The sequence below is a fragment of the Danio rerio genome, chromosome 18 (assembly GCF_052040795.2).
Source record: "Danio rerio strain M-AB ecotype USA chromosome 18, GRCz13ab, whole genome shotgun sequence".
NCBI lineage: Eukaryota > Metazoa > Chordata > Actinopteri > Cypriniformes > Danionidae > Danio > Danio rerio.
The window spans coordinates 5,842,501-5,868,667 of NC_141038.1; the positions used below are offsets into that span (position 1 = coordinate 5,842,501).

At 34.8% G+C, this 26,167-nt stretch overlaps 1 protein-coding gene across 1 annotated transcript in view; it reads left to right on the forward strand.

Annotated features, from left to right (window-relative positions):
• The window catches only part of si (sucrase-isomaltase), a 135,362-nt gene extending 116,771 nt beyond the window's left edge, over nt 1-18,591 (forward strand). Inside the window, exons 41-48 of the mRNA XM_087292769.1 lie at nt 6,353-6,501; nt 7,387-7,471; nt 9,185-9,241; nt 9,359-9,483; nt 11,507-11,595; nt 11,689-11,738; nt 12,538-12,696; nt 15,882-18,591. Of these exons, the coding sequence (XP_087148895.1) occupies nt 6,353-6,501; nt 7,387-7,471; nt 9,185-9,241; nt 9,359-9,483; nt 11,507-11,595; nt 11,689-11,738; nt 12,538-12,696; nt 15,882-15,956 (789 nt within the window). The 3' untranslated portion in view covers nt 15,957-18,591. The remainder of the gene's footprint in view (nt 1-6,352; nt 6,502-7,386; nt 7,472-9,184; nt 9,242-9,358; nt 9,484-11,506; nt 11,596-11,688; nt 11,739-12,537; nt 12,697-15,881) is intronic.
• Nucleotides 18,592-26,167: the final 7,576 nt, after the last annotated feature.

A 26,167-nucleotide genomic window follows, 5' to 3' on the forward strand; every position in this document is an offset into this window, starting at 1 on the left:
CTCTCGCCCTGCAAACAGGAGGGAGCCCTGGGCTCGAGGATCTCATGAGCTTAGGGCTCTCTCCCGAAAAAGCATGCCAAACTAGCTCATTACCGATCATTAGCTAAGTGTGAACTCTTGACTTAGAGGTTAAAAGTCAGAACTGCAATTGCAAAATGTAGATATAAACTCATAATTCTGAAGAAAAGGGTTTATTGAGAGTTTTAACTCAAATATTTAAACAGAATTCAGAGAAAAGTCAAAATTATGAAAAAAAGTCAGAATTGCAGGATTTTAACTCAAAATTCTGAGAAAAAAGTCATAACAGAGTTTTAAACTCAATTCAGTGAGATAAAAAGTCAGAATTGCAAGATTTAAACCCAAAATTATGAGAGGGAAAAAGTCAGAATTGTGACATTTTAACTCAGAACTCACTAGGAAAAAGTCAGATCTGAGAGTTAAGAATAAGTAAGAATTCTAAGATTTAAACTCAGAATTCAGAGGAAAGTCAGAATTTCAAGATTTAAGCTTTAAATTACGAGAAAAAAAAGACAGATTTAAACTCAGAATTAAGAGAAAAGCAAGATTTAAGCTCAGAATTGCAAGATTTAAACTCGGAATCCAGAGCAATAATATCAGTATTGTGAGAGTTAAACTCAGAACTCAGAAAAAAGTCAGAATTGCAGGATCTTAACTCAAAACTCTGAGAATAAAGTCATAAAAAAAATGGTCATAAAAAAGTCAGAATGGAGGCGTTTAGACTAAATTCAGTGAAAAGTTGGAATTTTAGAATTAGTGAAAATTTAGAATTGCAGGATTTAAGCTTAAAATTATGAGAAAAAATGCTGAGTAGTGCAAAATGCCAAAACGGGAATACACAATCAAAAAACACTTTGCAACTATATTTTATTATAACACACAATGCCAAACAAGCCGACAACCAACTCGTTCTTCCGCTCCATGCCCGTTTCCCTTTTTTTTTTAAAGACAGGTCACTCCAACCAATCCCAGGGCACGCTGTCTGCTTTATTAGGGTTGGGCGTGTGCATTTTTATTATTATTATTATTATTATTATTATTATTATTATTATCATTATTATTATTATTATTATTATTATTGTTGTTGTTGTTGTTGTTGTTGTTATTCATTCATTCCTTCTTTTCTTGTCGGCTTAGTCCCTTTATTTTTCCCTTTATTTATTTTTTGTCTTTGGACTGTGGGGGAAACCGGAGCACCTGGAGAAAACCCACGCGAAGGCAGGGAGAACATGCAAACTCCACACAGAAACGCCAACTGAGTCGAGGTTCGAACCAGCAACCTTCTTGCTGTGAGGCGACAGCACTACCTACTGCGCCACTGCCTCGCCCGTTATTATTATTATTATTATTATTATTATTATTATTATCATCATTGTTTGTTCGCATGTTTCCTCCAGGTGCTCCGGTTTCCCCCACAGTCCAAAGACATGCGCTATGGGTGAATTGAAAAAACTAAATTGGCTGTAGTGTATGTGTGTGTGAATGAGTGTGTATGGGTGTTTCCCAGTGATGGGTTACAGCTAGAAGGGCATCCGCTGCATAAAACATATGCTGGATAAGTTGGCAGTTGATTACGCTGTGGCGACCCCTGATCAATAAAGGGACAAAGTCGTAAAGACAATAAATGAATGAATTATTATTATTATTTAGTTTTATAGTTAAGTTTTAATATTTTGTTATTAGTTTTTTTAGTTTTTGATTTAATAACACAACACCAATCCTACATGTTGGACTTTCCTCAGGATGTAAAAAAAAATGCAAAATGTAAAAAAAAAACATCTGCATTTTCTTCAAGGTCTAAATTGTATTTATTAATTTATTTATTTACAGTATTGCTCATATGATTTATTATTTTGTTTTCATTTTAAACTTGGAAAAAACACTTACTCATAGCCTTTTTTCCTACGTCATTTTCCTTTCTTAAAAACAGACGCATCTCTGTGTTGTTCTAAACTCACTTTTAAACTCATTTAAATATCCTTTAAGCAAGATAAATATCCCTAAGAAGAAAAACTGCATACGGCATTATGGCTCATTTTCACAGAATTTATCTTTAATATAAGAGTATTTTGCCTTGAGGCACTTCCATATTTTTCCCCCTACGTCTTTTAAACACAAGCAGGTGGAAAACTAATCATAAGAAAACAAAATACATTCATATCCAAGATACATTATCTGAAATCAAGCATTATTACCTTTCGCACTTTTGCTTATCAGGTAAATGCATCTCATTTTAAGGCCATTTCCAGGAACTGTTTTGGTAACGCTTTATTTGAAGGGGTGTTTATGAGACTGTCATGAAACCCTAAAGCTGCGTTCACATTATGAGTGGCAAAGCGACCAGCGACCATTTATTTCAGCAGAGAGTGAGTGACTTCAGGTGACCTCTGTCTGCACGAGCATCAGCGACCGTTGGGCTTGACGAGCGAAGACGCGACAGTTGAGAATCCTTTAACTTTATGCAAACGAAGAGCAAGTTTATTAAGCGACAGCTTATAGGAGCTCCAGTAGAGCTCACGTGATCCTCTCTCAGCTCCTGCAGAGGTCGCTTGTATTCTCCATGCTGTAGACCTACATAGACCTGCGTTTGCAGCAGATAAATAGCCGCAATGACAAAGAACAGACTTTTTTCTTGATAATCTTTATAATCAAGCATTTTATGTACTAATCCCACTCATATTTAATGTTTTCTGTAAACAATATTTACTTTCAGCGGCATGTAAAGTCAATCGCTCTCTGTAAATATCAACATAAACATTACCTAAGCAGCCTCAAGGTGGGAACGCCCACTAACGGCTTCAGTCACTATCTAAATAATAATGTTTATAATATTTCTTTTTGTTTTTAATACATTTATTGCAAAAAAAGTTTATTAATTAAATTAGGCTTAATTATAAATATTATGAATTAAAATTTTAAAAGGCTTAAATATAAAGTTTAGTAATTATTAATTAAAAGGATAAATGCTGTATTGGCAGTCAAACATGATTGTTATGAGGCATTATAATCGGGACATGAATATGTTTCTGATCATGTTTTCAGTGGAACAAACTGTGCTTGTCATTAAAATGTCGCATTAAAAGTGTCATTACTCTGACAAATATATATTAATGACGGTGTTATAAAAGTCATGACACATTTTTAACGGCTTCTTGACAATCATGTTTATGACAGATTTATGACAAACTGCTGTTGTCAATTAATAAAATAATAAATAAATAAAATAATTAATAATTAATCATAATAATAATATTATTGTTATTATTGTTTTTAATATTATATTTTGTTTTTAATACATTTATTTATTTTTTTAATAGATTTATTAACTTTTTTGTGTTTGTTACTTTATTGCACAAAAGTTTATTAATTAAATTAGGCCCAAATATAAAGTTTATTAATTAAATATTTCATAGGGTAACTGCTGTATTGGCAGTTAGCTAAAAAAATACTTTCGCTTAGTTATGACATTGTAAATGCAAAGATGACTTTGTTTGTTATGACAACTTGACATAAACAAATACATCACAAACAGTTTTTGTCTTTGTCATGACAATTTGACAATACCAACACAAGTTGTCATAAATCTATCATAAACATGATTGTCATGAGGCCTTTATAATCTGGTCATGAATATGTTTCTAATCATGTTTTCAGTGGAAAAAACTTTGTTTGTCATCAAAATGTCTCATTAAAAGTCTCATTACTCTGACAAGTCATTTTTAAGAACATTGTTAATATTTAGTGATATTTTAATGACAAATTCAGCTTGCTCCACTGTAGCTAAGGACAAAAAATATATTAATGACGCTGTTAAAAAATTTATGACACCATTCTAATGGCTTTTTGACAATCATGTTTATGAAAGATTTATGACAAGCTGCTGTTGTCAATTAATAACATAATAAATAAATAAAATTATTAATAATTAATCATAATAATAATATTATTGTTATTATTGTTTATAGTATTTATTTTTTGTTTTTAATCAATTTATTTATTTATTTAATAGATTTATTAACTTTTTTGTGTTTGTTGCTTTATGGCAAAAACAAAAAAGTTAATTAATTTAATTAGGCTTAAATATAAAGTTTATTAATTAAATATTTCATAGGATAACTGCTGCATTGGCAGTTAGCTAAAAAAATACTTTCGCTTAGTTATGACATTGTAAATGCAAAGATGACTTTGTTATGACAACTTGACATAAACGAATACATCACAAACAGTTTTTGTCTTTGTCATGACAATTTGACAATACCAACACAAGTTGTCATAAATCTATCATAAAAATGATTGTCATGAGGCCTTTATAATCTGGTCATGAATATGTTTCTAATCATGTTTTCAGTGGAAAAAACTTTGTTTGTCATCAAAATGTCTCATTAAAAGTCTCATTACTCTGACAAGTCATTTTTAAGAACATTGTTAATATTTAGTGATATTTTAATGACAAATTCAGCTTGCTCCACTGTAGCTAAGGACAAAAAATATATTAATGACGCTGTTAAAAAATTCATGACACCATTCTAATGGCTTTTTGACAATCATGTTTATGAAAGGTTTATGACAAGCTGCTGTTGTCAATTAATAACATAATAAATAAATAAAATTATTAATAATTAATAATAATAATATTGTTTATAATATTTATTTTGTTTTAATACATTTATTTATTTATTTATTTATTTATTATAGATTTGTTAACTTTTTGTGTTTGTTATTTTATAGATTTATGACAAAATGTTGTTGTCAAGTTTTCATGACAACAGGTTGCAATGTATTCTTTAGTGTTCAGTTGTCATAACAAACAATGTCATCTTTGCATTTAAAATGTCTTGTCTGATTGAATGACATAACAACAATTCATTCACATTTATGACATGATTATAAAGGTTTAATGACAGTCTTATGAACACCCCTTCAAGTAAAGTGTTACCACTGTTTTAGCATGCACAGAACCCGCGAGGAAATCTCACTGCATAAAGTGCTTAGTCCAACATTCAGTGTTAGCATGCATACGTTAGCTGTCAGACCTGTGAACACGTACTCGAGAATTAATTTGCAGATACGATTCACCTTTATCTCTGTACGCACATTAACTCACACTCACCGCTCTTAACACACACATTCGTGATCGCTAGACTAGCATACAGGCCAGCGACAGGGCAAAAACACACACTGTGTCTGGCAGACGATTAACATTCACACACACACACAAATGCGCAGTGTACGGTTACGTCTGGATTCAGCGGGACACAGCTGTACACTTTTGGATCATGCAAATGTAGTTCTGGCGCAAGTATTTATTCCCTCGGTGTCGTCATGCATAATGCAGGAAATGTGCTGTTGTTCCAGTTTGAGCTGTTTGCAGCTGGATCAGACGTGTATTAATTATTGAAATAATCCAAATATTGACTGAAATCGTGATGTAACTGCGTATTCATATTGCCGGATGAATATTAAACCATTTTAAAACATTTTTAAATAATACAGTTATCTTTAAACATTTGTACTCAAATATATTTTTGTAACTGTACAGTATATACTATACTACATAGGCTGAATACTATCCTGCATGATATTTAGTAAAATATTGTGCACTGTTATCATGACAAAGACAAAATAAATTAGTTATTAGGAATTAGTTATTAAAGGGCACCTACAGTATGATGAAAATCATCTTTTCTAAGCTGTTTGGACTGAACTATGTGTAGGTATAGTGTGTCCACAGTCAATAGTTTGATTGTGGTCTTCACATGTCTGTACTGCATTTCAATAATTCCTCTAAAATCAGCATACTCCACATCTTAATCCGAATTCTGTTTAGTTCAATTTTTACCTTAATCGAATTAAATTGATTAAAAAAATCACTGTTTACAAGGTAGACTCTTAATTAGAGTAGTGCCTTAATCGTATCAATTATTTTTGAATTATTTGAATTATTATTTTTTATTATTCACATTAAATTATTATTGGTGTCCATGTAAACATACTCGCAACAGCGTACGTTAATCGCAACGAATGCCTTAAATGAATGTGATAATACTTTTATAGAAAAGAACGAATATTAAAAATTTACTGAAAGCCAAAAAACTCTTAATTTTTATATTTAAATTTAATTTAATATATATTTTTATTTAATATATTTACATTTTTTTATTTAAATCTCTTAATTTTTCCCCAAGTATTCCTATATATTAAGTGCACTCGTAAAGAATCTTTTAGCAGTGCCCTTGCAATGCCCCAAACGCATGAGAATGTATTGAGATTATTTTCATAAATATTGCTGAATGATTTATATCTGATGAGTTTTTGTGATTTGTTTTTTCTACAGAGACAAGACCCAGTGGCCTGGGGACCAGAGTTTGCCAATATGTCTCGTGATGTGCTGAATATCCGCTACACCCTCCTGCCATACTTGTACACACTGATGTATGAAGCCAACACCAAGGGGACCACTGTGGTCAGACCAATGCTGCACGAGTGAGTGTCAATACTCAATACTTATATACTTACAATAAATTTACGCAGCAGATGCCCTTCCTGCTGCAACCCATCACTGGGAAACACCCATACAGTCATTCACACACTCACACACTACGAACAATTTAGCTTACCCAATTCCCCTATACCACATGTTTTTGGACTTTGGGGGAAAACTGTAGCACCCGGAGGAAACCCACGCCAACACCAGGAGAACATGCAAACTCCACACAGAAATGCCAACAGACCAAGCCAGCAACCTTCTTGCTTTGAGGCAATTGTGCTACCCACTGTGCCACTGTGCTGCATTTTAATCAATAAACCTAGTTAAATTTGCATATAACAAACATTCTATTAACATTAGTTGAACAACATTTTGATTTTACCTGAGCGAATGTTCTATTAGCCACCAAAATATAACCTAGAAATAAAACGATCTTCCGTATTTGTGAACTATCCCTTTAAGACCTTTATTCACGTTCTGCTCCTCTCTTTCCCCTCCAAATATATCTTCATTACACCATCTTTTCTTTCCGACACTATTTTCAGCCCATCCTCGCGCTTCAATTACATCTCGCCCCAAAGCATCATGGGAATGACTAATCAGAAGTTGGGGCCAAATCTGTGCATTGGTCTTATATTCCAGTATCTAATGATTTTCCTTTATCCTGCTTTGATATCCCTGCTCTTCACTTTCCTGTTGTCCTGTTTCACCTTCCTCTTCCACTCTGTTTTTAGCAGCCTGATCTATTGGATTTATTGGTTCTTTGCGTGTTGTCAATTCATTATGTACAACTCTCTCTTTAACTCTCTGTTTTCTGCTTTTCTATCATGATTGTACAGTGTTGAATAGTTCATGTTCTCAGTGCTGTTTTTGTACCATAGGTTTGTCGATGATGAAAAGACATGGGACATTGATAGGCAGTTCCTCTGGGGTTCTGCTCTTCTGATCACACCTGCTTTGGAAGAGGTATGTTTATAGAGGTTGTGCATGTGCTTTATACACTTGAAGTCAGAATTATCAGCCCTGCTGAACTTTTAACCCCCTTGTATATTTTTCCTCCAATTTCTGTTTAACAGAAATAACTTTTTTTTTTATAGAATAACTTGCCTAATTACCCTAACCTGCCTAGTTGACCTAATTAACCTAGTTAAGCCTTTAAATGTCACTTTAAGCTGTATAGAAGTGTCTTAAAAATATCTAGTCAAATATTATTTACTCTCATCATGGCAAAGATAAAATAAATCAGTTATTAGAGTTATTAAAACTATTATATTTAGAAATGTGTTGAAAATATCTGCTCTCCGTTAAATAGAAATTGGGGAAAAATACACGAGCAGTCTAATAACTAATATATAATTGACTTATTGGGTATGAACGTGGTGGTTATATTTTATAAAGCAATGATAAAATCTCCTCCATATTTAACATAAAACTAAAGTCATTTAAAATCGGTTGAACGCATTTATTTATTTATTTGTTTGTTTGTTTATTTTTTAAATGACCAAATATTTTAAACATTAATATTGTGATGACTAAAATGAATAAAAACATGCCTCATAACATGGCATCTTTTGCACAAAGTTGCTGTAATATTTTAAGTAATAACATATTATTATATGATTAACATTTAGTTCAGTGTTGTATTAGTTAATGTTGATGTTTTTACAAACATAAACTATCAATAAATAATATATTTATTACAGTAAATCTTTGTTAGCATTAGTTAATGAAAATAAAGCTGTTCATTTTTAGTTCATGGTAACTCAAAATGCGTTAACTAATTCTAATAAGCATTAATTTGGATTTTAATAATGAAGTAATAAATGCCATGCAAGTATTGTTCATTAAAAACTATTTTATCCAACATGTTTTTAATTCTTCACTGCATCAGGCTATGCTGAAATGCTCATGAGTCAAACATTAATACTTTTTGAGTAAATACATTATTATTATTATCATTATTATTATTATTTTTTTTATTATTTGCATTACTATTTGCATTATTATTATTATTTGCATTATTATTATTATTATTATTATTATTATTAATTGCATTATTATTATTATTATTATTATTATTATTATTATTATTATCATCATCATTATTATTATTATTTGCAATATTATTTGCATCATTATTATTATTTGCATTATTGTTTGTATTAGTATTATTATTTGCATTATTGTTGTTGTAATATAATACTACTACTATTACTACTACTACTACTAATAATAATAATAACAATAATAATAATAAAGTAGTAGTAGTATTGTAAAGAATTTTTAATAATATAATTAATGTTTTTTATTGAAAAAAGTAATTCTTATAATAAATGCACAAAAAGGGTAAAATCTTAATATTATTACTGATAGAAATTTTTATACATAATAATTAATATAATATTAAGGGAAATAATAATAATTTATAGCACTACATTTTTTATAGTATATAGAATGACTTTAATATTAGCCTCTTAATAGTAGGTAAGACAGGCATACAAGGGTACATACATGAAAGCTAGACACAAATCAAAACAAAAACAAAACAAAGCCAAATTAAAACAAAACTAAGAAATATGTGTAAATTAATAATTTAATATGTCAGTCTACCGACAGATTAAAGGTTGTGTTTTCCATGTTGTCATTTATTAATAGTCTCTTTGATTTTGTTTCCTGAAGGGCGTCACTGTGGTCAAGGGATACCTGCCAAAAACCCGCTGGTACGATTACCACACGGTAAGCATTTCATTAGCACGTTTTAATAGCATGTCAATTAAACAACCAGTCACCGAAGACATCTTAACAATATAAGTATCTGCTCTTCTCTCTGTCTGTGTGATTTACATCATTCAGAATGAAGTTGTGGAAGGGCAAGGACAGTTTGTGGATATGGACACACCTTTAGACAAAATTAACCTGCATGTGAGAGAAGGATACATCATTCCCTATCAGAATCCAGAGAGAAACACACAATTGAGGTAAAGTGGACAGCTTCCTAGACTTTCTAAGTCTGTTTTTCCAGTTTCATTTAGATGCTTTTATCCAAAACGACTTACAATTGAGGAGGCATTCAGAGAAGAGACAATATACACAAGAAATGCGGAACTGTTAGTGCTCAAAAAAATTAAGTTTAATTTAATTTTTTCAATTAATTTTGACCTGTTTAACAGTCATCATAATCCTAAATCCTTTAGCAGGGCTTGAAATTAACCTTTTTGTTTGGTAGCACAGGTGCTCCTAACTTTAAAAATTAAGGCGCATCAGCCAAAATTTTGTCGCACCCACCAATAATAAGCACCGTTACTACAAGTTGTATACAAACACATGTATTGCATTTGAAATCAACTCTAATCAAACTAATAAGCAAAACAATATATATATATATATATATATATATATATATATATATATATATATATATATATATATATATATGGAGGAAAAGGCGTGAGGAAAATATGTCTCAACGAAATCCCGTTATCACAAGAAAACACATTTTTATAACATAACTAAGTGACCAAAAGATACACGGAGCGCTCACCAGCCCTGCACGCACTGCTTGATATGAATGAGTCTGTCAACGATATAACTGTGCTGTTCTCACGGGTGCTGTCTGATATTGCACAGATGCTTTTGACATACCTAACCTTACTATATGCATATGTCATGTTAATAGCAATACCGGTCTTTTCATGAGTAGCGATGTTAGTTTACTCATTGTAAGCCCGTTTGCGATGGTGTACGTGGTGTTCAATTTTACATATAGCTGCCACTTGCACGGCGGACAGCAGCTGGCGACTAAATGAAGGATTAAACAGAAGCTCTCGTGCTAGATTTGGCAAACAGTTAACTGAAAATTCCATCCCACAGACTTTTCATAGCGGACTTGAAGCCAATGGAAATCTTTTATCCACTCTTGGAAAAGTGTAGATGATGTGGATTAACATTCAGCACATGGTCACTAGTAAGATGTGTCGTTATTTGTAACTTTAGATGCCATGGTCTGTCAGTGTTATTTTCATTCTCATCTTCAGCGCTTTACAATTTTTCGAGGCAGTAGCTCTCTCTGTCATCCCAAGCCAGAAGGCATTGATTGAGTGATTGACAGCTGATATTTCAGTGCTAAGTGTGACGTCACGCAAAGTGGCTTCCGGGTCCAAGCGCTCTATTCAACTGAAAGGGGAGACTCATGAAATGGTAATAATAAACGTTTACAAAGCGATTTAATGCTTTCGAAAATCACGATCGCAATATATATGTCCATGCCTAATATCCGATGGCCATACATTTTATTATAAATTGTAAAATTTTTGGTATTTGTTATGCAGCAAGCCCAGAGATTGTTGTGTTCACTATGACTTTATGTAAAATTAACTTTAATGTGTGATAGGAAAAAAACGTGATCATAAACGAATGATTTCTCCACTCAAATGAGTGGCGGCTTGGACCCGGAAACAGTATTACATACGTCACAAACACGTCACCACTTAACAATCGGATAAGAAGAGCGCGAAGGGGGGGCAAGCATTACAGAATTGGCTTTGTTTACTGCAGCAAGTTGACATGACATCTGTTTTAAACCATTCCTGAGCACTGCGTTTCCCGTTTGAAGGGCAGAGATGCATTCTACGTGAACGCCTCCCAAGTTCGCGCATGTGGTGAACATTTTGCAGTAAAAACTGGTCGCACACAACAATTTTATGTACTCGCACAAATTCTCACAAACATAATTTGAGGTCGCATAGATGAAATTTTGGGCACGTATGCGACCAAAATGGTCGCAATTTCGAGCCCTGTTAAGAGTTTGTAATATTTAGATTTTGAAAAATTGTGAATGTATTTGATCATTTTTGCATCAAATCACAAAAAAACGAATTACCGCTTATGCAAGGTGTTTCTAATGCAGCGTCTATGAGGCTGAGAGAAATCAATAAATGTCCTGTCTCATCCCTAGTAAATATATCAATGCTTGTTTTTTTTGTTTGTTTTTTTCTCTTCTAGTCGTAAGAATCCTATGAACCTGCTTGTTGCTCTGAGTGGTTCAGGTCGGGCAACTGGTAACCTGTTCTGGGATGACGGAGAGGGAATTGGTGAGTCCCTTAAAATAACTGTATAAAATAAAATGATAACACTAATTATCAAATCATTTTAGAAATGATCCTGTCCTGTTTTTCTCATTACAGATACCCTTAAAAATGGAAAATACATCTACAAACCATTCATTGCAACGAGGGTAAGTATTTTTTGTTTTTAAAGATAAGCATGCAGTTGTTTTCGATTTATCTGTATTGAACAGCACCGTCACATCCTATAGAGAATTGGAGATTGCCCATCTCTCCTAAAGCCAAACATCTGTGGCTGCTCTCTATTTATAAATCAATTCCAGATCCAAAAGTGTTAGATGCTATAGCAGCTCCAGGCACTTTTGGTCCAGGTCAGAGCTCTCTGGACATCCTCCGAGTTTTATAGGGTATGTGCTCAGATTATTTGTGCGGTGGGGAAAACACAGCTCTGTGGAGTCCAGAGCTGTTTGTAAAACGAGGTCAAACTCGGCTAGTTTGAGTTTTCTCCACACAGATGTTATATAATAGTGAAACAACACAGTTTTCAGCCAGCCATTGCTTCATACTGTTGTAGTGAGAGGGCATTTAAAGAAATAGATTTTACAGACGTCAGAATTATAAGCCCTTCCTGTCCAACCCCCCCCCCCCCCCTTTTCTTTTTAACAAAGATTTTTTTAACATATTTCTAATAACTGATTTATTTTATGTAAAACTAATATTTCTTAAGAAGGCTTATAATATTGACCTTAAAATGTTTTAAAAAAAAATTGCTGAAATAAAACCAATAAGACTTTCTCAGGAAGAAAAAATATTATAGAAAATACAGTGAATAATTCCTTGCTCTGTTAAAAATTACCTGGGAAATATTTGAAAAAGAACAAACATTACACAGAAGGGTGAATAAATTAGTTAAATTGTAGAAGGGCCTGCTTGTGTTGTTTTGTGAAACAGTTTTTTGTTTTATTTTAGGGTTCCCTTTCGGGTGAACGTAAAACTGGGCTGGAGGAGGCCGACAGACCTTTACTGGGCGAAGTGAAGGTGTTGGGCGTATCATCATCCGTCACGGAGGTCACCATTACTGTAACTGGGGGCAGTACAACACCTTTGACTTTCGATTATTACCCTGAGGTGAGATCATTTATGCAAATCTATACTTCAGATTTAGCTATACTAAATGAATAATGAATTACTTTTACTTTTTTATTTATTATAATTTTTCTTTAAGTAAAAAAAAATACAAAAATAAAAAACTTACTGTAACATGCAGTGGTTAAAAAAATGTAAGTAAATAAAATAAAGTTTTAAAAAATCACCACAAACTGCATACAACAAAATAAATAAAAAGTTAAATTTATTTATCTTTTTATTTTGATATTTTAAGAGATTATTTTGATATAGAGTATGACCATGACAATTAATATGTTTGCTGACTTTCAATTATCCTTTTAATATTTTAAGAGATATTAATTTAATGACATTAATGGATATTATTTAGAGTCAAAATTAGTTTTTACTTTTTGTTTTCTGCCTTTGACATATTTTGGCCAAATTTCATACCAAAACTAATTGAGAGAAATTTTAAATCTTATTTTATTTTAATAATTTTTATTTGTGTGTGATTTTTAATGTGAATTGAACATGTAAAAAAAAAAAAAAATATATATATATATATATATATATATATATATATATATATATATATATATATATATTTGTATTTTGTAAGTGTGTCTCCTTGTCCTCCATTTCTTCACCCCTGCACTGAAAGCTTGATGAAACACAAAGACAAGTTTACTTTCTGCTTAAAAGTTGTGTGCATCGACCGCACCGCTTCTATTAATAAAACTGCAGGCAGGAGCTGGAGAGACGAAGAAACCCTGCGCATGTGAATCTGAATAACTAGTGTTTCAGCCCACAACGAATCATTTATCTTTCTTAGTATTTCCCGACTGCATAATAAGTCTGAAAGAGGCGAGGCAGCTCCATCTGTCTCTGTGTGTGTGTGTGTGAGTGTGTGTGTTTGCCCTCATGGTGGATGTCAGAGCAGAGGTGGCATTTCCCAACCAATCGCTCCAGCAACTTTTATTTTTCTTCATCATCAGGTCATTTACAGATCTGTCCTGTACTCATATGGTTCTAAAGCACTGCTGCTTGCCATTTCAGAAATAATCTTTCATATACTCTTGTGTGTAATATAGCTGATTGTGACTGTAAATAAAAAAGGTCTGTAAATCATACTAAAAATTGAGTTCTTGTCTCAAAAAGGTGCCCAGAAGTGATTCAGAACCGTCTGAAATGATTCCAGCTTACTTCCTGTACAAACTTGTATAGATTTGCTATTTAATTGCACAATCCTACAGTATGTCCTGCTTTTGACTGATTTTAAATCAGTTCATAAATTTAGTGAACTGTTGGTTTTGGACCACTCGATTGGAGACTCGCTTTGACTGGATCATTTTGAATCATTGAGTCATTAACTGGAGACTTGTTTTAACCAGATCGTTTAAATCAATTAGTAGAAACTCACTTTAACTGGAACATTTGAATAAGTGATTCATTAACTGGAGGTTCGCTTTTACAGGATCCTATGAATCAGTGAGTTGTTAACTAGGGAATCTCCTTGACCACATCGTAGGAATCAGCAAACTCACTTTAACTGGATAATTTGAATCAGTGAGTCATTCACCGAAGACTTGCTCTGACTCTAACATTTGAATCAGTGAGTCATTCACTGGAGACTCGCTCTGACTGTATCATTTGAATCAGTGAGTCATTCATTGAAGACTCACTCTGACTAGATTGTTTGAATCAGTGAGTCATTCACTGAAGACTCACTCCAACTAGATTATTTCAATCAATGAGTTATTCACTGGACACTTACTCTGACTGTATCATTTGAATCAGTGAGTCATTTACTGCACACTCACTCTGACTTAATAATTTAAATAAGTGAGTCATTTACTGGACACTCACTCTGACTGATCATTTGAATCAGTGAGTCATTTACTGGAGACTCACCCCAACTAGATTATTTGAATCAGTGAGTCATTCACTGGAAACTCACTCCAACTAAATTATTTGAATCAGTGAGTCATTCACTGGAAACTCACTCCAACTATATTATTTGAATCAGTAAGTCATTCACTGGAAACTCACTCCAACCATATTATTTGAATTAGTAAGTCATTCACTGGAGACTCACTCCAACTAGATAATTTGAATCAATTAGTCATTCACTGGAGACTCAGTCCAACTAGATCATTTGAATCAGTGAGTTATTCACTGGAGACTTGATTGGCCAGGTCCTTTGAATCATTAAGTCATTAACTGGAGATCATTTGTTAACTATAGATTCACTTTGGCTAAATCATTTGAATCAGTTAGTGGAAATTCACTTTAATTGGATAATTTGTATTTATATTTAGTCATTTAGCAGACGCTTTTATCCAAAGCGACTTACAAATGATTCAGTGTGTCGTTGACTGGTGATTTGCTCTAAACAGATCGTTTGAATCATTGAGTCATTCACTGGAGAATGCTTTGGCTGAAAACCTTTAAATCAGTGATTCTTTAACTGAAGACTCGCTCTGATTGGGTCATTTGAATCACTGATTTGTTAACTAGAAAATTTGGTTTGGCCAGAGCATTTGAACCATTGAATCGGTAAATGGAAACTCACTTTGTCTAGACTATTTGAATCAGTGAGTTGTTACCTGTAAATCATATAAATATGTGTGTTGTTAACTAGAAATTTGCTTTGACCAGATCATTTGAACCAGTGAACCAGTTAATGAAAACTCACTTTGACTGGATCATTTGGATCAGTGAGTTGTTACCCGGAGATTATTTGAATCAGTGAGTTGTTAACTATAAATTTGCTTTGACCAGATCATTTGAACCAGTGAATCAGTTACTGGGAACTCTGACTGGATCAATTGGATTAGTGAGTTTTTTTAACTAGAAATAATTTGAATCAGTGAGTTGTTAACTAGAGATTTGCTGTGACCAGATCATTTGAATCAGTGAATCACTCTGATCTGACCAATCAGAGCAGTTTGAGCTCTCATAAAGGCAGGGTGAAGAGAGACCTTATCTTTGTACCAACTGTTTGATAATCCAATTGATGCTACAATGGATATTAGGAGACTATTCAACTGTTTGTTCCAGTGGATAGATATAAACCATATAAAAGTATTCAATAAAACAGCATAATATGTGCACTTTAGGAAAAAAGAAATAGTGCAGGAAATGTTCACCATTCCAAAACTCCTTTGTAATAACTCACTCTTTCTCTCTCTCTTTCTCTTCCTCAGACTCAGGTGTTGATTATTCATGTAACACCGCAAAAACTCAAAATTGATGAGTATTTCAACATTGTCTGGAAATAGACATGGACCCACATCTGCAGAAACCAGCCAAGACAATCCACAGCAATCACTATCTCCATTTTATTTATGAATGTTTGGTCTAATAATAATGTATTCATCATTTCCCTTGAGAGCTTTATACCTTAAATAATGTCCGATTTAAAAATGCACAATCGTTTCCTCTAAAGTAAAGTTTATGTTATGTATATTAGTGTCTGTGCACGTCTTTAGGCCAAACTTGGAAAGCTGAATCTCTAATGCCGGCGTTTGGGGAAGCGGGAATATAATGATAACCCCTAATTATCGACAATCACAGCTTTTTAACGAGAAACCCTCTCAGCGGCGACTACCTGCCGGGCTGGCTTCACACACGGCTACATTTTGATGTAATGATACAACAATCAATTATTCATTCTACAGTAAACATAATGATATCAATTAAACGACGGAGACTGTAAATTGATTTCTGCTCTAATTGGCAATCATGGCGAGCCGCAGACGCGGGGAGGGGGCGGCCTTCGATATTTAGACGCTCGCCGAAAAACAATGATAATTGAGCACCTTTTTGTTTTTCCTTTTTTTTTATCTCTGAGTGTGAAGCAGGATAGAGCTGAGACTGTAATTATTTGGGTTTTCTGACATGTGAAAGGGGCTTATGCGGAGCTTGTATTTAATTAGCAAACAACAGCGATCTTGATTTCTGGGGTTATTTTATACAAGAATGTGTAACTTTTGAAACTTCTGTGCTGTAAAAAACACTCAAAAATGACTTTTGCTGCTTGTTCAAACTACTTTTAAAATAAATTAAATAAGTTAAAATAACACAATTCTCGTGTATTTTTTGGGACAACTTAATCGTTTAATGTTCAATCCACTTAAATTTGTAAAAACCAATTAGGTTACTCAGCAGCCACACAACGTCATAAGAAGTTAATATTAGGTTTGATTTAGCTCGTGATGTCAAGTGACCAAAATTTTATGTCTAGCCAGCATCTAAGGAAAACGTTATATTGACATCCAATAATGACGTCAAATGACGTTGATATTTGGTTGATTTTAGGTTGTTGGAAAGTGACCAAAATTCAACTTCAACCCAACATCTTAAATCAACGTCATAATACTGACATTTATTTGTCAGGTATGGCAACTAAATTCCAACATCTGATAGATGTCATAGTGGAAACGTCCACACCGTGTCAAGCTGTAACATCATAAGACGTTGCTATTTGGTTGATTTTAGGTTGTGTTGGAAAGTGACCAAAATCCAACATCGAGCAAACATCTTAAACCAACTCACGTCACATACTTAGATTTATTTGTCAGATATAGCAACCAAAATCCAACGTCTGATAGACGTCATAGTGGAAACGTCCACACAACGTCAAGCTGTAAGATCATTAGACGTTGATTTTTGGTTGATTTTAGATTGTGTTCGAAAAAGTGACCAAAATTCAACGTCTAGCCAACATCTTAAACCAACATCATATAGACATCAAATACTGACATTTATTCATCAATTATGGCAACTAAAATCCAACGTCTGACGGACATCATAGTGGAAACGTCCACACAACATCAAGCTGTAAGATCATTAAACGTTGATATTTGGTTGATTTTAGATTGTGTTAGAAAAAGTGACCAAAATTCAACGTCTAGCCAACATCTTAAACCAACATCAAATCAACGTCATAATACTGACATTTATTTGTCAGGTATGGCAACTAAAATCCAACATCTGATAGACGTCATAGTGGAAACGTCCACACCGTGTCAAGCTGTAACATCATAAGACGTTGCTATTTGGTTGATTTTAGGTTGTGTTGGAAAGTGACCAAAATCCAACATCGAGCAAACATCTTAAACCAACTTATGTCACATACTTAAATTTATTGGTCAGATATAGCAACCAAAATCCAATGTCTGATAGACGTCATAGTGGAAACGTCCACACAACGTCAAGCTGTAAGATCATTGGACGTTGATATTTGGTTGATTTTAGATTGTGTTAAAAAAAGTGACCAAAATTCAATGTCTAGCCAACATCTTAAACCAACATCATATTGACATCAAATACTGACATTTATTCATCAATTATGGCAACTAAAATCCAACGTCTGACAGACGTTGGATTGTGGAAACGTCCACACAACAACAAGCTGTAAGATCATTAAACGTTGATATTTGGTTGATTTTAGATTGTGTTAGAAAAAGTGACCAAAATTCAATGTCTAGCCAACATCTTAAACCAACGTCATATTGATGTCAAATACTGACATTTATTCATCAAGTATGGCAACCAAAATCTAACAACTGATAAATGTCATAGTGAAAACGTCCACACAACGTCAAGCTGCAACATCATTAGACGTTGATGTTTAGTTGATTTCAGGTTGGACGTTGGCCTGACGTTGGGTTTTGACGTCAACCCAATTTTAATTTCCAAACAAAACGCAACATCCGCACCAGGTTGGAGTACAACGTCAATTTGACGCCATGTTGACGTCCTGTGCTTGCTGGGTTGACTTAATCGATTTGTGCTGGGACAACATGAAGGAAGTGTGTGGAAGTCTGCAGTTTTTACAGTGTCCATTAAGAGATATATTAATGCAACTGTGGTGAACGATTTGAAAGCTGCAATAAAGTGATTTTAAACCTCTCCGACTGATTTGACTTGCTGGTTTTTGTTTTAATGTTTGCTTTAATGGGCGTCACGGTTGGGCATGGGCCCATGTAAGTTTCTGATGGCATGATAACCTTGGATAAAAATACCATGGTTTCACTGTATTGTGATTACTACTCTATAATTAAGGAGGTATTGTGATTACTGCTCTAAAATTAAGGAGGTGTGATTACTGCTCTAAAATTAAGGAGGTATTGTGATTACTGCTCTAAAAATAAATTAAAGTTATTTATAAGTGTCTGGGTAAGAACACCCATATTTCCATTTTCCCATATTGAACACATTTTTTTAATATACTTATATTATTTTGGAGCAGTAAACATGTCAGGCTAAATAGTTCAAATAAATCATTAATGTCTGCTCTCTTCATTATTTTCAAAAAAGGATTAATTTACAACAAATAAAAAATATGTTAAAAAAACCTTACATACACTGAAAAAAGTTTTGCATGCAGAACTGTTGCAAACTATTTATTTGTGTTGAATTTAAACAAACAAATTAAATTTAATAATTATTAACTTAATTTTTCCTTAAATTCAGCCCGAATAAATTGTTTACAACCACTTAACGTAAAAAATGTAAGTAAATCCAAGGAATCATCTTTTGATGATCATTCATCATTCATCAATCATTTTTTCAGTGTAGAGTAAATCCTGGGAATGGTATAACAGAACATTTTAGGAGTATTAACATCTTGACTTTTCCAAACCTTAAAACCGGTTATCGTCCTGTGCCTAGTCACGGTTGCTCAGTGGTTAGCACTGTCGCCTTACAGCAAGAAGGTTGATGTAGTCTCAGCTGGGTCAGGTGGCATTTCTGTGTGGAGTTTGCATGTTCTCCTCATGTTGGCGTTGGTTTCCTCCAAGTGCTTTGGTTTCGCCCAGTCTAAAGACATGCACTATAGGTGAATTGAGTCAGTTAAATTGTCCGTAGTGTATGTGTGTGAATAAGTGTGTATGATTGTTTACCAGTACTGGGTTGTGACTAGGAGAGACATCATCTGCGTAAAACCCAAGCTGGAATAGTTGGTAGTTCAATCCGCCGTGGCGACCCCTGATAAAAAGGGACTAAGCCGAAGATAAATGAATAAATGTTTGCTTTAATCTTTGAAGAAACTTTTGAATGCTATTCAGCATATTGCACAGAAGTCAGGTGCATTAAAACTATCAATGTTATTAAGAGATAAATCAAAAACAGACAAGAGAAGCTTGTCTTGATTTAAGTAAACCCTCCAAACAAAGACTTGTTTGTTATTTGCGACGGATCGAGAGGGAAGTACTCGTGTAATAATACAAAAAAATAAGGGAAAATAACAAAAAGATGACATGAAAGATGAAACGCGCACTCGACCGACTTCAAAGCATCGACATGTGATTCTGAGTGTTTGCTGTGTCTGTATGCCGGAATACATTAGAGAGAAAAAAACAGAGATCAGGGACTAGAACGCAAAGAAAACATCGAAATAACTCGACAACACACACTGAGCCTGAACGCTCACACACTCTTTGTTTTTACACTGGGTTGTAAAGGGTAAAATGTAAATGGTTTCTCAGTGTGTCACTTTCATATTGTGATTTCTGGAATTATAGACTAATTTATTACCTAATGTATGTGTTTAATAGCTGTTGTGATTGGAAGTGATACCAATAACTGAAGGTAAGATCCAAATGCAGGTTTATTCGAAGGTCAGGCAAGCAATGGTCAAAACAGGTATGAACAGGTATGTGAGGGCAAATCCAGAGTCGTAATCGAGGTACAGGCAAAAGGTCGAAAGGCTGGCGGCTAAACAGGATAACTAGGATACTAAGCTAGATTCAGACACGGAGAAACAAGACAGGGAGAAACGCGTAGAAATGTCACCAAACAGTAAACAAGACTCGGCAAAGTGAATGAGTGTGTGTGCTGCTTAAATACTGTGCGAAATATCAGTCTGTGACAAGTATCAGCTGGTGATGTAATCAGGAAGATGAATGACCAGGCGTGCGTGTTTGGAAGAAGTGTATGTATGAAAATGTAGTCCTGGGGAATGCGGAAGTGAAGTTAATGATGATAGAGGAAACCAGCGATCTCCAGAGAATGATCGCTGGTTATCGTAACAATAGCACACGGTATTTGAAATTTTAAGATTATTTACTGTATATGCAGTATTTTAATGTTTTTTATTCATCTTTGTTAAGAGGTAATATTTTTCAGTTTCACAGTGTTGACTCATTTAAAATAAATGAAGTTAGTCGCAATGATTGCCACAAATATTTGATGAAAAACTTCAAATCTAAAATACTAGCAGTAATAGAATCTAAATTTGAAGTCAGTCATAAGAAATAAAATAAGTTGCTAAATGCTATATTTAGGTGACGCAGTGGCGCAGTAGGTAGTGCTGTTGCCTCACAGCAAGAAGGTCGCTGGTTCGAGCCTCGGCTGGGTCATTTGGTGTTTCTGTGTGGAGTTTGCATGTTCTCCCTGCGTTCGCGTGGGTTTCCTTTGGGTGCTCCAGTTTCCCCCACAGTCCAAAGACATGCGATATAGGTGAATTGGGTAGGCTAAATTGTCCGTAGTGTATGTGTGTGTGAAAGAGTGTGTTTGAGTTTCCCAGTGATGGGTTGCAGCTGGAAGGGTATCCGCTGCATAAAAAAAACATATGCTGGATAAGTTGGTTAATTCCGCTGTGGTGACCCCAGATTAAAAAAGGGACTAAGCTAAAAAGAAAATGAATGAATGAATGAATGCTATAGAATAAAATATAATCATGGTAGGGAATTAATAAAACTTAAATAAAAATGCATTCAAGGTTGTAACTTTAAAAAAAAAAAAAATGAAATTATGGAAATCACAAAATCACAGAAAATCCTAAAATTAATTTTCTATTTAATTTGTTGAATTTATGTGGAATTAAGATTAATACATTTTGCAGATGTTCATTTTTAAACTAATGTCATGAAAACTGAAAATTTTGGCTGTAATTTCACAATTTTATTTTATTTTTATAGAAAAAAAAATATGTGGCTTTATGTAATTGGTTCCATTATCCTAAAAGATACATAATTATATGATTTACACTCACCGGCCACTTTATTAGGTACACCTTACTAGTACCGGGTTGGACCCTCTTTGCCTTCAGAATTGCCTTAATTTTTCATAGCACAGATTCAACAAGGTACTAGAAATATTCCTCAGAGATTTTGGTTCCTGTTGACATGATAGCATCACTCAGTTGCTGCAGATTTGTCAGCTGCACATCCATGATATGAATCTCCCCTTTCACCACATCCCAAAAGTGCTATATTGGATTGAGCTCTGGTGACTGTGGTGGCCATTTGAGTACAGAGAACTCATTGTCATGTTCAAGAAATCAGTCTGAGATGATTTGTGATTTATGACATGGTGCGTTATCCAGCTGGAAATAGTCATCAAAAGATGGATACACTGTGAGCATAAAGGGACAACAATACTCAGGTAGGCCGTGGCAATGACACGATGCTCAATTGGTACAAAAAGGCCCAAAGTCTATCAAGAAAATATTCCCCACACAATTAGACCACCACCACAAGCCTGAATCGTTAATACAAGGCAGTATGGATCAATGGTTTAATGTTGTTGGCGCCAAATTCTGACCTTACCATCAAAATGTCCCAGCAGAAATCAAGACTCATCAGACCAGCCAAGGTTTTTTTTTTTCAAATCTTCTATTGTGCAATTTTGGTGAGCTTGTGTAAATTGCAGCCTCAGTTTTCTGTTCCAAGCTGACAGAAGTGGCACCCAGTGTGGTCTTCTGCTGCTGTAGCCCATCTGCCTTAAGGTTGGACGTGATGTGCATTCAGAGATGCTCTTCTGCATACATTCTGCATCAGGCACGTGCACACATAGGGCTCAACCTGTGCAGTGCACATGCCCTTTTTAGTCTAGGATAGAAAGTTCCCTTCCAAAATGATCAAAAGTGCCCCCGCGACGTGGCACACCTTCGGTCCCGCCTTTCAGTAGGCGCGCGTCAACACAGCTGATCAGTACACGCATGACAACACAGCTGATCAGTACGTGCGTGACAACACAGCTGATCAGTACGTGCGCGATAACACCGCTCTTCAGTACGCGCGCATCCACTCTGCAGATCTGCAGCAACCCCCCACCGCCCCACGCTCTTAAACAAATTTATCCTGCACATGCTCTTTGGACGGTCTCTGCACGGGCCTGTTCTGCATATTTCTCTTTTTTTGGCCATTCTCTGTAAACCCAAGAGATGGTTTGGTGAAAATCCCAGTAGATCAGCAGATTCTGAAGCCCATCTGGCACCAACAACCATGTTACGTTTCAAAGTCACTTAAATCTCATTTCTTCCCATTTCTGACACTCAGTTTGAACTGCAGCAGCTCGTCTTGACCATGTCCTAAATGAATTGAGTTGCTGCCATGTGTTTGTTTGATTAGGTGTACCTAATAAAGTGTAGTAGAATGTATAGAGATTATCCCCAAATTTCAGACTGGCTCCTTGAATGAAGGCTACATTTATGTTAGGCACTTCTATATTATAGCTATATCTACAAAAAAAAAAAAAAAAAAAAAAAATATATATATATATATATATATATATATATATATATATATATATATATATATATTTTTTACAAACTATCGTTCAGATGTGATTTTTTCATAATCTTTTTTTAAGAACTGAATTTAAACTTTTCTTTCTCCATTTTTTTCCCATATATATATATATATATATATATATATATATATATATATATATATGGGAAAAAAATGGAGAAAGAAAAGTTTAAATTCAGTTCTTAAAAAAAGATTATGAAAAAATCACATCTGAACGATAGTTTGTACAAACTATATAAACCATATATTCTCTCTCCCTAAACCCAACCCTCACAGAAAAGACATGTTTACATTTTCAAAATACTTCATTCTATGTGATTTAGACTATAAACATTTGTTTACTCATGAGTTACCTTAGTTTTGGTCCTTAAAGTGACACAAATACCCATGAGTCTGTGTGTGTGTTCAAGTTTAAGACCCATTGAGATATAAAAACAAGTACTGACACACACACACTTGCAGACAGTGTTAAAATAAAATAGACAGACAGGCGCAATAACAGGCCGCTCGAGCAGTTCCTCACGAGTCATTTCACCACGTGACACCCGGTGACATGGCGGCGCGCCCGCGCAATTTCCCCGTCAGTCGCGCGCCAATCCCGCGCTCCCGGTGCCGACAGGAGGCAGAGGTGCACGAGCTCCGGTAATCACGGCTGCTTCTGCTTCACTCCACACCACCGGCTCTGACAGCTGCGTGTTTGTTGAGTCTGACGGAGGCTCTTCGCTCCTGTTTGGCTGGGAATATGAAGGTAAACACTGTTTGAAATGCAGTCTAAGTGCTCGTCTCGGTCACGCGCACATAAGCTGACTTGATTAGTAGTTAGTTTGCAAGAGTGATTTGAACCTGCCGTCGACAGGTAATCAGAACATACAGCAGGCCTAATGTTTAACGCACATTGTGTTAAAGGCATAGTTCACCAGAAAGTTTCTGTCATCTGTATGGAGACAGATTAGACTCAATAATATTTCACGCAAAAGACACGATGTGCATGCGTAGCCAATGCGTAGCGTTTTTTAAGAAAACAGCTGCTTTAGAACTTCCAATGTTCAACAACCTTACAGATTTATATGTCTTAACAATAAAAATAGAGAAAAAAAAAAGTTTAACTGAGGATCGAACATGGGTCGACGGTTTGATAACGCAACGTGCTGACAGCTAGACCACAATGGTACGGCTATGCTAAAGGTGCCGGAATGATAATTCATCATTCTGCAGGCTACATTCTGCTCATGAGGCTGCGAGACAATAAATAAGAAGAGCGGAGCTGCGGCAAAATAATAAATAAAAAGAGTGAGGCTATGGTCAAATAAATAAATAAATGAAAAAAAGTGCGACTGCGACTGCTGCTTTCTCCGTTCGCCATGCTGGAGAGAAACAGTCTGCGCAAATGAAGCGCAGACTTCAGAAATGAAGGTGTCATTGACTACAGCTCTCATCTGATTGGCTGAAAGGTATGAGTTGCCCTGCCTCTGCCAGAAAAGTCTCAAAAATTCACACACACGTATCCAGGGGGAGTCCTACGTGAAAGAGGATCTGCACATTCTCATTCAGGATGAACTCGCAAGTTTTAAACATTTAAAACTTTTTGTACACTCTTATACATTTGTAAATCGTGTTTTGCATTTGTGAAACGTATTTTATAAAAATGTATTTTTATTTTGTGCACGTGAAAATTTTTTGTGAGTATAAATAAATATTTTACGCACGTGAATTTGATTTTATGCATGTGAATTTGGCTACGCATGTGTACATCGTGTCTCTTGCATGAATTTCTTTTGAGACTAATCTGATTCCATACATCTGTGTACTCACACTTTAATTTGCTCATTGTTTATTTACACTTGTTTCAAACCTATTTGAGTTTCTTAAAAATTCAAACCCTTTCTGCTGGAAGTTTGGTTAGCAGAAACAACAGTTGCCACATTGCATCTGTCCGTCAGCATGCACTAAATGAGAATTTCACTTGTGTCTGAAATGACTTCCACTCCACTGTTCTCACTCCACAACGGCTTCTGTGACTGAACAAAACTCCAGTTGGCAGCTAAAATCAAAGTTTCTGCCAAGAGAGACATTTCATTATTAAGAGAAACACAGCACCTGAGAGACTGCCACTCAACATGTTCTTTTAGTTAAAACCTGCATGAAATCAATATTTATGTTTATTTTGCTAGCTCGCATTTGTTGGCTTTATATTAAATATATATATATATATATATATATATATATATATTGGAAATATATTAGCCACGCCCCTCAGATAGCATATATATTTTTGCGTCGAGTGGTCGGTGTGACCTCCGGCTATACTTCTGCGTACTGTTTGTGTTGCTCTGCAATAACACATCTTAAACGCTAGCTGGCAGTAGGTTTTAAGTTCCTTTCAATCGAGTTTCTTTGCGGGTGTTTTTTTTTTTTTTACGCCTGCCGTTTTGCGCGTTGGTGTGCACAATCACATTGGCTTCCTTTATTTACTCACAAGGCGTTAAACATTGACAGAAAACGCAAGCAAAACGCATCCCAGAGTGCACTGGCCCTAACACCACAAAAAGTCACTCGATTTGTCCCTAGTCGCTCTTTAAAAATGTTGTTGCTAAGGGGGTCAAAAAAGTTTGTAAATAGTGACAAATGGCAACTTTGTAGCTGCCTCTAGGTGGCAACCTGCTGCAAACGCAAGTCTGTAGCTATGTTTCCATCCAAAAATGCGAACGAACTTTGCGCAAAACTGGATTATCGCATAAAAGACATGTGAATAAAGCAGTGTTTCCATCCAACGAGTCAAAGCGAACAAAATCATCACTTCCTGATTATCTGGCGCCAAATATCAACAATAAAAACTGAATTGCCTGATGTAGGAGAAACTACTAAAGCTAATAAATGTCTTGCATCTCAGAAGGCAATCCTGACACGCAGTGAATGCACGGTGGCGTTTGAAGGTTTCCGTCGCAGAGCAA